General features: G+C 38.4%; 1 protein-coding gene across 7 annotated transcripts in view; it reads right to left on the bottom strand.

The window, feature by feature from the left end:
- Positions 1-18,448, bottom strand: part of POLG2 (DNA polymerase gamma 2, accessory subunit) — a 39,823-nt gene extending 21,375 nt beyond the window's left edge. For 3 of the 7 annotated variants that reach the window (XM_035720675.2, XM_035720677.2, XM_035720676.2), the window contains exons 1-7: positions 17,763-18,445; positions 13,202-13,328; positions 12,974-13,079; positions 12,008-12,181; positions 6,348-6,488; positions 4,346-4,426; positions 3,275-3,375 (exon numbers count right to left, since the gene is read on the bottom strand). In XM_035720675.2, coding sequence (XP_035576568.1) covers positions 3,275-3,375; positions 4,346-4,426; positions 6,348-6,488; positions 12,008-12,181; positions 12,974-13,079; positions 13,202-13,328; positions 17,763-18,324 — 1,292 coding nt within the window. In that variant the 5' untranslated portion in view covers positions 18,325-18,445. Of the gene's footprint in view, positions 1-1,132; positions 1,337-3,274; positions 3,376-4,345; positions 4,427-6,347; positions 6,489-12,007; positions 12,182-12,973; positions 13,080-13,201; positions 13,329-17,762 lie in introns of those variants that run through there. The other 4 variants (XM_049114594.1, XM_049114595.1, XM_025436583.3 and 1 more) reach the window with 3 other exon arrangements.
- Positions 18,449-18,694: the final 246 nt, after the last annotated feature.

Raw genomic sequence — 18,694 nt, 5'->3', positions numbered from 1 at the left:
CCTAACATTTATTTTTTCTTGCTGTTCAAAAATCAATAAATGTCCTAATTTTTTAAAGTTTAGTTTTAGGTTAACCTTCAACATTTGACAGTATACATGTGGCAGATTTTTAAAAAATATTTTATTTATTTATTTGACAGAGAGAGAGCACAAGTAGGGGGACAGCAGGCAGAGGGAGAAGCAGGCTCCCTGCTTAGCAGGGACTTGATCCCAGGATTCTGGGATCATAACCTGAGCCAAAAGCAGATTCTTAACCAACTGAGCCACCCAGGTGCCCCATGCGTGTGGCAGATTCTATAAAGATTCCTTCTTTCCTGATAATAAAAGAGAGGATAAGAGACTATCAAAACCCTAAAGCTTAAGTTGTGTTTGATCCAAATAAATCATATTCTCATTCCCTTAGGCAGTGATTGGCCTTGGGATGACTAGGTGACCCAGTTCTGACCAATGAAATATAAACGAGCCTTCTGATTGGGATGTCTCGGAAAGTTTTTACTTTCCCAATTAAAAAGGGGAAGTAGGGATCCCTGGGTGGCTCAGCAGTTTAGTACCTGCCTTCGGCCCAGGGTGTGATCCTGGAGTCCTGGGATCGAGTCCCACATCAAGCTCCCTGCATGGAGCCTGCTTCTCCCTCTGCCTGTGTCTCTGCTTCTCTCTGTCTCTCATGAATAACTAAATAAAATCTTTTTAAAAATAAAATAAAGCAAAATAAAACAAATAAAAAGGGGAAGAATTTTGGCTGGTTAGCTCTTTGACTTTCTTCCTAACTAGAATGTGGACAAGTCTAGAAATACAGCAGCCACCTTGTGACCACAAAGCAGCAAGCATAAAAATTAAAGCCAACACACTAAAGATGGTAGAACAGACAGGCATCAAGAGCCTGGGTCCCTAACTCTAGAGGAAACAATTATACCAGCTCTGGGCAGTCTACCCCTAGACTTCTTATAATGAGAAAAACAAACTACAATTTGCTTAATCCAGTATGATGGAATTTTTGTTTCTCATGGCTGAACATATTTCTGATAGAATGGAATCCATTAAGAAATATAAGTAATAAAAACTTAATTAAAAGCACCAAAAATGTCCATAAGAGTAAAGGGGCTAAGAACAAATTTAACATAAGACAGTCAAATTAGGAAAGGAGAATATTTATTACACAAATATTTAAAGCTATACATTCTTAGCTGATGATATGTACTTGATTAAAAAGCCTTTTACTTTGGATATATGCATCATTTCCTTCATTGTGGTATCTCTATTTCTCAGATGTATTAACCCATTCTCCAAAGTAGTTTCAGTAATCAAAACTGTGAACAGGATACTCATTTCATCATATCTAAGGAAAAAAGTAGTTAAACAAAATACATGAGCACAATTATAAATTCACCATATTACCAGCTTTAATTACTTTAGAATCCAGCCACTTTCCAGAGTCAGAAAACTCAAAAGCAGGGCTTGAGAGCTGGACCAAAAAACACGTTTTTAAAGTTTTTGAACCATATTCAAAATAAACTTTTCAGAAAGTTTCTCTCTTATTGTAATACATAAAAAGTCATAAAAGAAAATAAAATCCAAGAAATAAACACTGGTACCTCAACACATTATTTGGGGTGAAATTAGGGATGAACCTCAGATTCTTGGTTTTGGCTCAAGTCATGATCTCAGGATCATGTGATCGAGCCTATGATGTGCTCAACACTCAGTGTGGAGTCTGAGATTTTCTCCCTCTCCCTCTTTGCCTGTGTATGCGGACCCTCTCTCTTTCTCAAATAAGTAAATAAAAAATGTTTTAAAAAATCCTCTTAAAAAAAAAAAACATAGTAAGTGTGCTTAATAAATATTTCATTAAAGATACACTGGGACCACAAAGTCTTTACCATTCAAAAAACAACTGTAACTTGATAATGTTCACTCAATTATCCTTTAATGACTCAAAAGATAAGATTCTAGAACTAAGAGGACTGGAGAGTTCAAGCACCACCATCCCTTTGTTTTATATACAATGAAACCATTAATTGCTTTATCTATAGAAACCTATTTTTCCTCTTATATCATCTGAAAGGTGTATTTTAACAAGTTACTAGAGAAGAGAAAAACATAAAGCTTCCCAACTTTTCACCCAAAAGACAGATATTAAACACAACATTGTGTTTAGTAATATAATGTTACTAAAGATAACAAAATAAGCCCAAAGGAGGGAAGAATTGATTACTTATAAAATGGAAGTTAATGAAATAGCAGGGGGCAAGACTGGAGACAGAGCAATCAGGAGATTATTCCAAGAATACAACCAAAAGGGATGCCTGGGTGGCTCAGTTGTTGAGCATCTGCCTTCGGCTCAGGGCATGATCAGGGGTTTCAGGATCGAGTCCCACACTGGGCTGGCTCCCCATGGGGAGAGCCTGCTTCTCCCTTTGTCTATGTCTCTGCCTCTCTCTGTGTGTCTCTCATGAATAAATAAATATATGAATCTTAAAAAAAAAAAAAAAAAAAAAAAGAAAGAACAAACAATCCAGCCAAAGGACACTGGTGACTTTAACATGGGTAGTGCAGCGAGGATGGAGAAAGATCTGATACTATTTAGGAGACAGGGTTGAATTAGTTATCAACTGGAGGTGAAGAAGAAGGAGTTAAGAATGATAAATACAGGTAGCAGTATGGAGCACTAGATGAACAGAAGTGCTCATCATTGAAACTACTGCTCTGTTCTTTGTCGGGGATGGAATTATCTTCCACTCAGCCTTAGAATGAACCAAGCACCGGCAAGGAAAAGGCACTCCACTCGTTTTCCCTCAATCCTGATTCCATAAACGCATCCAATATACCAATTGTATCCCTGATAAAATGAGAAACTCAGGTACACATACCACATAACATTAAGTCTTGAAGTTGCATATAATATGTACTTAGATATACTAATGAATATTGTTCCCTGCTGTAGCAATTAACTAGAGGCATATGGTTCTGTAAACGGGAAAGTTAGGAATAATTTTAGACTGTATTTTACATATATATATATAAAATATATATATATATACACTTAGAAGAGTATTTAGAAGAAATTTCCGTTACTCTTGGTTCTGTAAACGGGAAAGTTAGGAATAATTTTAGACTGTATTTTACATATATATATATAAAATATATATATATACTTAGAAGAGTATTTAGAAGAAATTTCCGTTACTCCTAAAGAGTATTTAGAAGAAATTTCCGTTACTCCTAAAGATCAAAAACTCTGATCACATATCTTAGTGACAAGAAAGACAATTCTTACTTTGAATAAAGTTGTTCCAATGAGGACTGCACAGTTTCCATATAACCAGGCCACACAGAAATACCATTTTCTAGTAATTCATTAAATAACCCTTGACAAACCTGAGGAAAAAATATACACAATTCAAATATGAAGGAAGTAAAAGTAGCTAGAATGATTACCCTGTTTTTGTGAAACCACAAACCACTTTTTTCAGTCCTTAAAATGGGGCATAAATTCTTTTACCAATGTGGCAATATTGTTTACAATTCATATACTGTACACTTGTAAATTGCATACTTCCACTGAAAATGAAGAAATCCAGCACCTCAAAGCTGAATACTAAATGCAAATCTTCCCTAAGAGAAAATTTTATAACAAATACAAGAATTATCATCATCATTGCCATTCAAAACATCAACAAAACCAAAACAGATTCTGTCAGAGAAAAACCTACAAGGATCTTGGGGAGGCGGCCAGAACCCCAGGGGGAAAAGTGGAAATTAAAATTAAATCACTACCTTCCCTTCCACTGAGTGCACTATCCGCACCTTCCCAAGGAAGGAAGCTGGGTGAATCTTGTTAGTGTCCTCACTCAGGTACTGGGTGGGTCTGAGTCACCTGGACCCAGCATGACTGCTGAGGGGGTTTCTGGAAAGAAACTAAAACCACTCTCCTGGCTTTTCTCAAGAATGTTTAATTAGACCAGACAGGTTAGAAGAACCAAAATAAGGTATAGATCTGGAACCTGTGCTTATACCAGGAAGTATCAAAGGTGTTAATTAAACATGTAAGTGGGCAAGAAATAATTCACTAGACATCTGTACAAATATTCAATTACCAAAACTATGCATAGTCATTTGAAAAATGCAACTATGACTAAGCCTAACTTTAACAGCAAAACCCACTGAACTGTATGCAGCTTCTTTTATATATTTCAAATTATCTATAATAAGCCATACTATTTATCCGCAGCTATTTAAATTTTTAAAAAAGCAAATTAATCAAAATACAAATTTAAATGGCAAGCTACTAATTTATTTGAAATAATGGTTATAATTAAAATCATGACACTAAAACTCATTTACCCACCTGTCTTAGTTCCACTGTTGGGCCTCTTCCCACATCCAAAGCAACCTTAACAGGGGCTAAACAAGGGTGAAGTTTAAGTACCTAAAGCAATTTAAAGAGGGAAAAAAAAGGACAGCACATTTTGTTTAAATCTAACACAAGTACTTTAACAAACACGGAGATTCTAAAATAGATTTTGTGTGAAAATGGAAGCTAGCTGAGGTCATAAAAAATCATGTAATGATGTATTCAGCTGGCTATATCAAGCTGCTCATTGATTTCTCCACTTAAATGTTCTGGAGAGATAAGTTCAGTTGATATTTTCTTGTTTTCTGACAACTCCATTTTCCCTCAATCAAAATGTCCCTTTCTGGTATTACTGCCTTCCCCACCCAGCCCCAACTGTGGGGCTTATCATTTAAACTTTCTCTTACCAAAACCTACCACTCTTCTTATTCATCCATCCACTCAACAAACATTTGAATGGCTCCTTGTTTTAGGTACTAGGGACAAATGGTAGGGATAATAGATAATAAACAAGTAAGTAATATATTTGAATGTGGGAAGTACTAAAAAAGAAGTGGGGGGAGGAGAAGATAGGAAGTGCTGGCAAGGGCTGGGTTGGAGAAGGCTGTTTGCAATTTTAAATAAGGTGGGTCACCTCTCGGAGGTGACATTTGAGTGAAGTCTTTATAAAGGTGGTTGTGGATCCTGGAAAAAGAGCATTTCAGGCAAAGGGGAGAACAAATGACAAAGTTCTGAGCTGGAAGACACTGGCATGTTCTAGAAACAGCAAGTGGTCTGTGCAGGTGGAGGAGGAGGTCAGAAGGGTTTTGTAAAAAACACTTTAGGGGCTTTGCCTTTTCCTCTAAATGAACTGAGGAGCTTAGTGGAATGTTCTGAGTACAAAAAGTAACATGTACCTTTTAAAAGGGCCACTCAGTGCTAGTGGGGAGGGAGGAGAAGTGGTAAGAAATGGTCGAATTCAGGATATATTTTGAAGACAGAATCAAATGGCTTTTGCTGATGGTTTGGGTACAGGGTATAAGAGAAAGAAAAGATCCCTCATTTGCTATATATCCTATAAATCCCAAGCCTTAGAACAATTCTATAATGTGACTTTCTTTATAGGAATATCAGGCTAAATGAACACAGTGTAATAAATCATTCAGTTATTTAAAGTGGTATTACAAACTCAAGGTTTCCAATCCCAGTTGAGTACTCAACATGTCGAAACTTTTGATCTGGGGCAGCTCTCTTTCACATTTAAGGGAAATATTAATAAATTCTTGCCACTTAAACCCCTACTTCTCCATGTTTTAAGCTAATAATCTTGCCTTCTAATTTTCTAAGAAAATAGAGGGTATGAGGAAAACTTCCTTCAAAGGCTAACCAGCCCTGGTAGCCTATTTATTATCTATAGCATCATTTCTCTCCTCCCTGGTTTTTCAAATAACTCCTTTTCAAGACCAATCCCTCCACTGGTGTTCCTGATTCTGTCTTGACCCCTGTTTCTTCCAAAATCTTGCTCCATTAGTCATTTACTTTCTTTGCTATAGCTTCAATCCCTCTTCCCTCTTGATTTTGAGCCCATAAAAATGTTGACCCAGGCCCATAGATAGCTCCTGTGATCTAGTGACTTGGGGTCAGACTAGAAGCAGAGAGGTCAATACTACAAGTCTTCTAGTCTGACATATTCCCATTCAACACTCTAATACAAATGGAAGCCACCAAGGGAAAAAGGCTCAGGGGCTAAGAATCAGAGATTGTTCTCTCTCTACCTGTCTCACAGGATCAAACAGAAATGCCTCTGGGATTACCCAATAGGAATGCCTTGTTCTATTCTGTGAGAACATGCTTATTACTCCTGCGGCCAGATTCTAAAACTGAAAAATGGTAAAATAACTTGCATTAAAAGAAATTTATTATTCACAGTTTGGATTAAAAACCAAGCACACTAACATATGAAGGAAAAACATATATTTTTAGTTTCCCAAGTTTATCTCTGAAATATTAAAAGCACCTTTCTATGAAGATTCTTCTTTCTTGTAAAGGAGTTCTCCGTTAGCTGGAAAGAATCATAGAGGTAAGCCAGCACACCTCGGTCTAGATTGCCATTAATAGATAAAACATATGGAACTACATTTTTCCGTCCATCTCGGCCCTTTACAGAAAAGCAGAAAAAAATAATCATTTAGCAGAGCTATCTCACTATAGATTTACAGAATCAGAACACAAACTTACTAATTCATTTTACAAAGCATCCACTCCAGGCCAAGCCTATGCTAGGCACTGGACTCACAAAGATGGTTATGACATGTTCGCTGCTCTCGGGGAGATCAGGGTTTAGAACAGTGAGTCTCAACTGGCGAAGTATTAGAATTGCCTTGAATTTTAAAACATAAAGGTTTCATGCCTAGGCTCCACTCTCAGAGACTCTGAACTACCTGGACAGGAGTGGGACCTTATTATCACTATTTTTCCAATGCTCCCTAGGTGGGCACTGGAAGTATTATAATAAAGATGATAATATTATATAAAGTTTGGCAGGGCCCTTAGAGAAAAAAATTAGTATGCTTAGGGATAGGAATTTGGAGTATAGTCTCTGGAAATGTAGTTTTTATAATAAGCAAACATCTATTAAAAATCTGGTTTGGAGGGATGCCTGGGTGGCTCAGTGGTGGAGTGTCTGCCTTCGGCTCAGGGCAGGATCCCGGAATTCTGAGATTGAGTCCTGCGTTGGGCTCCCTGCATGTAGCCTGCTTCTCCTCTCTCTGTCTATGTATCTGCCTCTCTCTGTGTCTCTCATGAATAAATAAATAAAATCTAAAAAAAAAAAAAAGATCTGGAGTATTTACTTTAAGGCTATAATTAAGAATGTAAAATATACCATAATGTATGATATAAATCAGGGATTGATAAAGAGACTTTCAAACTGAAGAATCATGTTGAATTTTTTTCAATGTCAATTCTAAAAATTTAACAGGTTTTGCATATAAACAGTTCTACTTTGATTTTTCTTTTTTTTTTTTTTACCATTATCACTGCCATCTGTAATTCTCTAATACTTAAAAAAAACGTTAATCCTCAGCTTCTACTAATTAGCCAGTCTTCATTAATACATATGTATTGGCATTTTAAACCCATTTTAATGACCTATAGTACTATAGATTAATGTAAATTTGTCCTCAAAAGGCAGTACACCTAAAATAAGACATTATCAGAGAGTGAGACAAACCATAAGAGATTCTTAACTATAAGAAACAAACTGAGGGTTGCTGGAGGAGAGGTGGATGGGGGGGCGGTAACTGGGTGATGGGCATTAAGGATGGCACTTGATGTAATGAGCACTGGGTGTTATGTGCAATTGATGAATCACTAAACTCTACCTCTGAAACTAATAATACACTATAAGTTAATTAACTAATTTTAAACTTTAAAAAAGGCAGTACATTTCCTGAAATCTGGGATTCTATCTAACTTTATTACTTGATGTCTTTCACACATTTATAGAACCGATTTTTTTTTTTTTTTAAATTCATGAGAGACACAGAGAAAGAGACAGAGACACAGGCAGAGGGAGAAGCAGGCTCCATGCAGGAAGCCTGATGTGGGACTTGATCCCAGGACTCTGGGATCATGCCCTAGGCTGAAGGCAGGTGCTAAACTCCTGAGCCACCCAGGCTTCCCTATAGAACTGATATTTAATATAACACTGAGGCACTGCAAGCTTCTGCGGTGCCATCTGAATAAAAAAAAAAAAAAACCCTGAATAATATTGAAATATTAAGACTTTATTTTACTTTTTTAAAGACTTTTTTTTATTCATGAGACAGAGAGGCAGAGACATAGGCAGAGGGAGAAGCAGGCTCCCTGCATGGAGCCTGATGTGGGACTCAATTCCAGGACCCCAGGATCATGACCCTAGCTGAAGGCAGGTGCTCAACCACTGAGCCATTCAGGCGTTTGTTTTTTATTTTTAAGATTTTATTTTTAAGTAATATCTACACCCAACATGGGGCTTGAACTCACAACTCTGAGATCAAGAGTTGCATGCTCTACAGACTGAGCCAGCCAGGTGTCCCTACTGTTTTCTAATTCTTTCAATGTTGGATATCCAAGGATGCTGAGGTATCCAATGGCAAATTCTCTTAGCTAGAATATCTGATTTCTCATACCATCCAGAATGAATTTCTTTCTATCCTAACTCTGTTCTTTAGACTTTACAGATCTGCTTCACCATTCTCTAAAAATAAAGAATATATTTAGATATTAACTGTAAAACTTACTAAAAACTAATACAAAATAGCCTAAGAAGTCTTTCAAAAAAGTATACTAAATGGCAGAAATTCTATTATTTTATAACATGGTCAACTAATGAACAATTTTGAGAACTATGGAAATGGAAAAGCAACAACTAAATGGAGTAAAACTGCAAAATAAAGCTTTTCATTGAGATAGTGAAAGTTACCACAATAATGAACAAAATAAGAGACTAGTAACAGTCACGACAAAGAGATCATCTTTAAATTCCTACTCATAAGATTAGGGTGCCTGGCTGACTCAGTGAGAAGAGTGTGGGATTCTTCATTGCTGCATCCTGAGTTCAAACCCCACACTGGGTGTAGAGAGTACTAAAAATAAATAAATGAGCTTAAAAAATAAATTCTTAGTCACAAGATTGATTGGCTTTTAACTATGATAATGATTATTTAACTAAAATGACTATGATAACCAAGTTTCATATGAGCTGAATATCCCAAAATGAAATGTGATGGTGTTGGGGTAATGGGAAAATATTCATAAATAACTTTAAAATTTTTCATGGTCTTATTTATATTTTAAAATTAATCTAATTATGTGAGAACTACTATGTTTTCATTATTACATTTTCAAGTTTCAAGTGCCTTTTTTTCACTAAGGCTCTATTAGTCACCAAGTAGCACATAAAACTCCACCTGTGGCCAGTCAGAAACTCTAAACATTCAAATCTGGAATTGCTCAAGAATGGGTCAGTAAAGAGGACTCAGCCACAATTCTATACATCCACAGGGCTTCTAAAACTTTGCATCCATGGGGTACCCTGAGAAACATTACAGCCATTTACACAGTACTCTGTGGGATGAAAAGGCAAGCTTCCTCCTCTAAAAAAATTATATCACCTATTTAAATTTTTGAAAACTCTATTTAGGAAGTAAATGAAGCACTTCTTCCCTTTAGTCAGGCCTGAGTTTTTGGTCAGCTGGCTAGTACATCCAACCTGGGTTGATCCAAAGCCAAACTTTTGGTCAGTGGGACTGGTAAAGGGGATACTGAGGTTCAAGACCAGGCTTTCTAACATTCCCCCTTCTCTATGATCTGGTCAGAGCACCTAGTGAGGGGGGCTATAAAGAGAGGGGGCAGCAGAATGTCCAAGTCAAGTTCTCTAATTAGTCTTTCTTCCTCCCCCTGGTTCAAACACTTATCTAGAGTGTCTGGTGGGTGGGACAAAGGGTGTATCAGGGCTGATCTTTGTGTAAGAATGGTAGGGAGTTTGGTTACATATAAGAAATGAAAAACCAATACACTGAGGATACTGGGAGCCAGGTTTCTCACTGTCACAGGAAAGAATTGTAAATTTGGAAAGAGAAAAAGCTAGAATAAACCCTGTGGCAGTAGACTAGAACTTGAAGAATGGTATGAACTCCTAGTTTTTAATAATAGGTAAATATAAACACAATTACAGAACTCAGTATGTAAACATATATGTAACATAATTGCCTCCAAAGATTTCCTAGCTGTGTCCAGTTAGGGCTCAGAAGCAATGATACCCATGTACAAGAACACCTAGTAGCAAAATCTCAAGATTTTTATTTTTTTAAAGATTTTATTTATTTATTCATGAGAGACACATACACAGAGAGAGAGAGACAGGGAGAAAGAGAGGCAGAGACACAGGCGGGGGAGAAGTATGCTCCCTGCGAGGAGTCTGATGAGGAATTTGATCCTAGGACCCCAGGATCATGGTCTAAGTGAAAGGCAGATGCTCAACCACTGAGCCACCCAGGTGTCCCAAAATCTAAGATTTTTTTTTTAATTTAAAGATTTATTTATTCATGGGAAACACACACACACACACACACACACACACACACACACACACACAAAGAGGTGCAGAGAGAGAAGCAGGCTCCATGCAGGGAGCCTAATGTGGGGATTGGAAACTGGGACTCCAGGATCACATCCTGGGTTGAAGGCTGGCGCTAAACCGCTGAGCCACCCAGGGATCCCCCTCAAATCTAAGATCTTAAATACATTTTCCTCCAATAAGAACTAAGGTTCCTTAGAGAAATGGCTGATTCCACAGCTAGGCCAAGAAACAAGATGATCCTGGGACAGTTTGTTGCTACAAAAAGTAAGGAAGTACTCAGACAATGAAGGAGATATGTCAAAAGGACACTGGCCAAGTCCAGGACAATTTTAGCATCAAAATAAAGAATGCTAGTAACAGATTATAACCTTTTGAGAAAAACAGGAATCTGTGGGCACACAGAAAGAGAGGAGGAAAAAACTTGACCCCATAGTATTCCATATTTATTTGTTGATAAATAAATTCAAAAGAAATAATGAAGTGGGACACCTGCCTGGGGCTCAGCAGTTGGGTGGCTGCCTTCAGCTCAGGTCGCGATCCCAGGATCCAGGTTCCAGGATCCAGGATCGAGTCCTGCATTGGGCTCCTGCAAAGAGCCTGCTTCTCCCTCTGCCTACGTCTCTGCCTTTCTTTCTCTGTCTCCATGAATAAATAAATACATCTTAAAAAAATAAAATAAAATTAATAATAATTTTAAAAATGACCCCATTTGGCAACTCTCATAATAATCACTGATTTGCACAAGAATCAGCAATGTATGCTGCAACTGGTAGGTCAAAATGTATCTGCCCACAAGAGACTTATTAATTACTCACTAATTAATAAGTACAAAATATCTGTCAGCTTTATGTTGGAGAAACCTGGCAGCACTATCATAACCAGAAGATAAAAGTTAACATCACCAGTAACAAATTTAGTATCATATGCCTTGTGATATGATGCACTGAGAAGACAACAGCAGCTTTCTGTGGTATTCTTAGGAAAAAAAATACATAAATCACAAGGAAATACGGAAGAAACTCAAACTGAGGGACACTCTACAAAGTAACTACAAAAGCCTCTATCCTTTAAAAATGTCAAGGTCATAGGATGTCTGGCTGGGTCAGTCCGTAGAGCATGTGACTCTTCAATTCAGGGTTATAAGTCTGAGCCTCATATTGGGTGTAGAGATTAGTTACAAATAAAATCTTATAAAAAAAAAATGCCAAAGTCATGAAAGACCAAAAGGAATTGTTCAGTTGAAGGAGACTAAAGAGACAGGACAACTGCATGAAATCCTAAATTGGATACTGGACCTATCAAAGGGCCTTATTAGGATAATTGGTCACATCTGAAGGATTACATAATTAGATGATAATAATGGATTATTAGTACATTCTCGATTTTGACGGCTGTGTTGTGGTTATGTAGGTGAGTGTCCTTGCACCTCAAAAATACAGACTGCACTTTTAAGAGGTCATGGGGCTCCGTGTTTGCAACTTTTTCTCAAATGGTTTCATAAATGATCAGAGAATCTGGGTAAAGGATATACAGGAGCTCAAAGCAAAACATACGTGTAATTGAGACTCATTTCCAGGATACATGTGTAAAAGTTCATGGTCTCCTAGATTCCATAGGGTCTCTATTGGCTCCTTTCCCCAGGGGAAATTGTAGTAAAGCTGGTTTCCTTTTCGTCCCTCTTCATCCTGACAATCGCTGCTGCTGAAGTTAGATGGACTCATGGCAAACTGGAAAGAAAGTTTATTAGTTTATTAAAATAAAAGTTAAAAAGTTGCCAAAGACTTTTTATGCGGCAACTCAATGAAACTGGTTAGGTCCCAAATAAAAATTATGAAGTTCAGTTAAATATGAGTGAATATATTGCTAAAAATACTGTTTTTAGTCTGAAAGACCTACAGAGAAAAACTGTTGGTGTGATCTAGCCTTTTTGTGGTCAGTTAAAAAGAGTGGAAGGTGACCATAAACTAAATAGGACAGAGAGGAAAGTGTATACTCATCATTACTGTCCTCTAAGAAGAGTGTGATTATTTGTAATTATTCCACTTAGTTGAAGTGGGCATTTGGGGATTTTAAGAATTGGGAGAAAGGTAAGACAATGGTGAGCCACAAATGCCTACTCTTTCCTCTTCAGCATGTACTAATACTTGATGATAAGTCACAGAACCATTTTGATAAATATACAGAGTTTGTGGAGGCAGGGAGCAAAAGCTGAAGCTGTAAGGGTGTGCAAGGGTCAAACTCCACACCAGCCAGGAATGCCAGGTGAGGGTACCTCAAATGCAAAGGCTTATCAACAAAAGCTTCTGAGCAGAGTGACATCAACAGATTATCTTTACTAAAGTAACTTTTTATATGAAACAATGAAAATCATTACAAAGAGGCTTTTATGTGTGTTAACTGATTTGTTAGAACTGCCTCTTACAAAAAAAATAATCACATCAAATAAAATTTCATTTTATTATAGAAAGTATTATCTCTGTCACACTAAGACATTTTACCTATTATTAAGTTAAGGGTACCTTTCTCCACCACAGGAGTCGATGACGTAACCAGAAATCAAGCCACTGGCCTGCAGTTCTTGCTGAAGTAAACCAAACCAGTGAAGCCTCAGTCTTCTCACCGATTCTTTGGATATCAGAAAGATCAGATTGTTACTTAGTTGAAGATTACATAACCTATCCCAAAGTGAAAGTGACTGGTTCTTGATTACTTAAATACGAGATCAAGTTATCTGCCAATTTTTGTACCTTTTAACACCATCAGGTGTCTGCTTAGTATCAGAAACAGGATGAAAACATACTCCAATCTGAGCAAGGCCGTAAGGTAGCCTCTTGTTTACCAGATCCAGGCAACTAACATAGTGCTCCAAAGCACCTGTCAAAAGATAAATTTGTCATTGTATAAATCTATTCTATATACCCAAGTCATAAGGGTCAGTTTATAAACAAATTAATAATAACACTAACACAGCAGTACAAGTAGCATGGAACTATTAAGGCAGATATTGATTACTACTGAGTTTCCCCCCAACTTCTTTTTTTTTTAAGATTTTATTTATTTATTTATTTATTTATTTTATTTATTTATTTATTTATTTGAGACAGAGAGAAAGAGAGAGAGAGAGGCAGAGACACACGCAGAGAGAGAAGCAGGCTCCATGAAGGGAGCTCAACATGGGACTTGATCCCAGGTCTCCAGGATCATGCCCTGGGCTGAAGGCAGCACTAAACCGCTGAGCCACCCGGGCTGCCCTCCCTCCAACTTCTTAATTTTTCAAATCTATGAGAAAGTTGATAGTATAACAGTGTAAATAAACACAATAAACTCTTCAGCTAGATTCACCAATTGTCAACACTCTGCCATTTTCTTGTTTATCCCAAAACATTTCAGTATGTGTCTAAAATTATTCTCTGTATATCATTATTATACCATAAAACTAATCATAATACCATAATTTCATCTACCATATGGTCAATATTCTATTTTCTCCAATTGTCACTCAAAATGCCATTTATTGCTATTCTCTTTTTCCCTAATTAAGCCTCCTGCTCTGCATTTTGATTGGGCCTTTTTAATCTCTTTTAACCTGGAACATTTCCCCTTACTCCTTCCTTTTCTAACTTTGTTTTTAATGAAATATTGGCTTTTTAAAAAGATTTTATTTATTTATTTACTCATGAGAGACACAGAGAGAGGTAGAGAGATAGACAGATGGAGAAGCAGGCTCCTCGCAGGGAGCCTGATGCGGGACTCAATCCCCCAACCCAGATCATGCCCCGAGCCAAAGGCAGATGCTCAACCGATGAGCCACCCAGGCGTCCCTGAAATGGACTTCTGAGTCCAGACCAGTCACAGTCAAGATTTAGCTGATTGTTTCATTGATTTGGGTAAATCATTTTTAGCAGAAATAAATACTACATAGTTGATGTATATGTCTTCTTGTATTTTAACAGGAAGAATACAATATCAAATTATCTCATATTAATGAAATCAAATTTGATTACCTGGTTAGGTAGCAAATATCCATTCCCCAACAATATCCTGCTCAACAATCTTCCATCAAACATTTTAGAATCCACTGATGTTCCTGCTTGAATCAATTATTATACTGGACATTACAAAATCATAAAACGGTGATTTTTCTGTGTTTCTTCTACATTTATTATGTAGTTTCTGTAAAAATATAAACTTTCTCCACCTCCTTCCCCTACCAGCAGCTCAACTATTTAGTTTTTTGATTGACACTATAATTTTTTTTAACGTGTTAAGATCCATTACCATTAATATTTAATATTCAGTCTGTCTCAAATTTAGCCAGTGGGAGTCTTCTTCAAGCCAGCATCTGCGTCCTTTTGACATGACCCAGCTAGTCTTCAAGTAATTCTTTGCTTTCTAGCACCATAAAATGTCCCAAACTCACCTTGTACTTCCATGCCCCAGACCTGGGATGAGACATTTCTCCAAGCACTGGTTCATTTTAGAAATCAAAAACTGTGTACTAAGTGTGTTCACTGCTATTGACTGTCATTACTTCTAGGCCCTTTCAATGAAGAAAGTTAAGAAATAATATTTTTTAAAATATGAGGTCATACTGACATTGCTGATTCAAATTTAACATTACAAAGTTTATCCTTATCTTATTTTTATATCTCTTTTTTTCTTATAGTGAAAAATCTTGGTTCCTAATAACATTATTCATCTATTTGCTTTATCCTATAACATATGAAATAGCTTCAGAATTATAATTCCAATATTTCTATTTGGAATAAATCTTAGTTCTTTATGAACTTGAATTATATCCCACTAAATGACAGCACTGTGTTTAAGTTACTTGAGATTTCCACTTCTGGTAGTAAGTATAGATCAGAAAGATAAGAAAAGCTGGTCAAGAAACTTAAAAAAACACCTGCTTAGAGACTAAGCTATCAAGGCAGTGAGGACTTGAAGGTCCAAAACATGGAGAGAAGGGAGGAGCAGAGAGGTGAACCCAACATTTAGTGTCTCTTTTTCTAATTCTCAAGTAGCAGAGCTGAGAAGTTGAAAATGCTGAGCAAAGCTTCCTGACATCTTAGGGGACTGGGAAGTACAAAAATTGTAGTTCCTAGCTCCTCAAGGAGGGGCGGCTCTGGTAAACACCCCAGTCTTTCACTAGGGACACTCAAGGGCTACACTTGTAGAAGCGATGAAAATACTGAAGACTAATCTCCAATAAATTTAATCCCAGATTGTATTAAGAAAATATGCTCCCACTCTATGGGGCACCTGGGTGGCTCAGTCAGTTAAGTGTCTGACTTCAGCTCAGGTCACAATCTCAGAGTCCTGGGATCAAATCCTGAATCTGGCTCCCAGATCATCAGGGAGTTTGCTTGTCTTTTTCCTTCTGCCCCTCCCCGTTTGTGTGTGCGCTCTCAAAAAAATAAATATATTTTTTAAAAAAGATATGCTCCCACTCTGGCTGCCTGCCAAAAGCAAAGTAATTCCTCCCAGAAAGAAGGAAACATCACCTAGAAGCTCAATTTACCTCTACAATTTATACACAAATTACACAGAATATCAGGAGTAAAGTCCAAAGGACCAAAGGTCCAGAGAAAAACAAACAGTAGAAACAGAAATATCTGAGTTATTAGATGCAGACTTTAGGAAAAATGTGATTGTGTTCAAGAAAGTTGATGACAAAAAAAAATAATAAAAATAAAAAAAGTTAAAAAATTAAAAAAAAAAGTTGATGACAAGATGAGTGAAAGATCTAACATATGTAATTTGTCACAGAAGGACAGGAGAGGGGATCCCTGGGTGGCGCAGCAGTTTGGCGCCTGCCTTTGGCCCAGGGCGCGATCCTGGAGACCCAGGATCGATTCCCACGTCGGGCTCCCAGTGCATGGAGCCTGCTTCTCTCTCTGCCTGTGTCTCTGCCTCTCTTTCTCTCTCTGTGACTATCATAAATAAATAAAAATTAAAAAAAAAAAATCTTAGAAGGACAGGAGAGAATGGAGCAATAACAATATCTGGAAATATAATGACTAAGATTTTTAAACAACTATTCATAAGTAGAGGCTACCAAAGTAGTTCAGGCATGAAAAAAAAAAGAGCAAGGAGTCTGGGAATAGGAAAAAGTCGCAAATTGGGTAACTCTAAGCTAAAAACACTATAGTCAACTAAAGGATTCTGCAAAATAAGTGGTTTTAACATTTCTGAAAGGAAAGAAAATGTCTGGTGTATCAATAGATGTTTTGATGAATGGATATCTAAGCAAGCTAAATTTCATCTTCCTAATAGGGAAAAGATTGATTTGCTTTAGACATGGTAACAAGCAGTGATTTAACTTGCCCAAAATACAGACATTATGGAATAATTAAAGTAGTACAAATCAAAACTCACAAATATTCACCAGTTTGCTTTAGTTTGCTGTATCTTATTAAGGAAGTCTTTAAAAAGCTATAATGTGGGTACTAATTTTCAGAGAACCATGGACATTGGATAAATTACTTGGTAGTGCCACTTAGTTAAAATATAGTAAGGATGGCATTTTGCAAAGATGAGATGCTGTGGCAGCAAGTCTGTCTTGTAAAGAACTTGAATCCCCCCCCCCCCCCCCCAAATCTCTGCAATCATGTTCTATTTGACTAAAGGCAAATAAATGGTGGGGGCGCCTGGCTGGCTCAGCCAGATACAGCAAGCAGCTCTTGATCTCAGGGTTGTGAGTTCCAGGCCCACGTTGAGGGCAGAGATTACAAAATAAACTTTAGAGGCAAATGATACCCCAGAAATTTCTGTGTGTTTACTCAAGAATCAGTTACAAAGCTTGATTAGTCCTATTATTTTTTAGTCAACTCAAATACCACTTAAAGGGCTCTTCAAACAGTGTAGATCGCTTTTCTGTAGGAAAAACTGGGAAAGGCCGATTTATTTTGCTCCAGAAAAACGAGCTCTTGATAAGTCTGTTGTGTGTAAAATTAAAGAATAACTGTGGAAGTATTTACAAACACTTTGGTAATGACGAACAAATGATTCAAGGGACTTAATTTACCGCTAACTCTAGGGCTGCGCAATTGAACTCTAGGGTTGCCCCATAAAATTGAGAGCATCACCTGGTCTTTCAGCCTGATAGTTTAAGAAACTGTAACTATTCCATAGGCCAGTTTTCTCCCCGGTAGAAACACTATCAATATACCCAACTACTTCAAAGAGGAGACCCGATAATTGCCTTTCCACGTGAATATAGGGCCAGTTGCAAATCGCGAAATCTCCAAGACTGCCTTTCCACCCCATCAATTTTGAAGCATGAAAAGCATGAATTTTGTAGCATACCGTGAAGAAGGTTCTCCCGTAGTTTCCCAGAAGTTTTTAATAAGTTCTCAAGAAATGCTACTAGCTGTTCCTTACTCAGCTCTTTGTCTTGCAAGATTTCACGTAGAGTTTCTGCTGAAACTAACCTGAAGGCACTGTCCCCGGGCAGCGTAGGGCCAGGCTCGTGATGGAGGGCATCCACCGGGAAGACCTGCTCCCTGACCACCACCACCGAGGACCACCATTCTGCTGCCAGGTTCTTCCGCAACTCTATGCCCAAGGGGCCAAAGCCGGAGTGGCACCCGTTCAGAAGAGAATGTTGGCTAAGCTGCCGCTTGCTGCCGCTGAAGAAATGCCTTCTCCGACAGATCTCTACCAGCTCCTGGCTCCCCTCACCGGACTCGGGGGCTTCGGGCGGCTCGCTCCCCCCGGGCGGCTCTGCGTGCGACCTCAGGGGCACTCCGAGGGAGCCGCTCCCTTCCACCGACAGCTCGGGCGGCCCTCCGTCCACTCGACCCCCAAACCCAGACAACAGGCACCTGCAGACTTTCCGGCAGGCCCTGACCGCCGCACCAGAACGCATCGTCCGCGGGCTTCAACAGCGGTCTCCCCTTAGCTGGTTCATCCCGGCAAACAGCCGCAAACGTGAGGCTGGCGGCCAACGGCGCAGGCGCGACGGAAGTGAGCGTGAGCGCAGCCGGCCACGCCCACGGAAGCGCGTCACGGCGCTGCGGCTGAAGCCGCGGGGGCCCGGCCAAGTCGCTAGGGCCGACGCAGACCCCCTATCGTTTCTTGCCTCCATTAAGCCCGGCCCCTCCCGTCTTTAGCACCCGCAGAGGTCATCCTCCCCTACTTTTTATCATCACGCTGTGTACTAGGAGTCGTTTTTGCTTCACACTTCGGCGTTCTCCACCCTTCATGTTGGTTCAGAGACCCAGGCCTTAGTTCTCTGT

This window comes from Canis lupus, chromosome 9 (assembly GCF_003254725.2).
Source record: "Canis lupus dingo isolate Sandy chromosome 9, ASM325472v2, whole genome shotgun sequence".
NCBI classification, from domain to species: Eukaryota; Metazoa; Chordata; class Mammalia; order Carnivora; family Canidae; genus Canis; species Canis lupus.
This window is presented reverse-complemented; position numbering and strand designations above follow the sequence as displayed.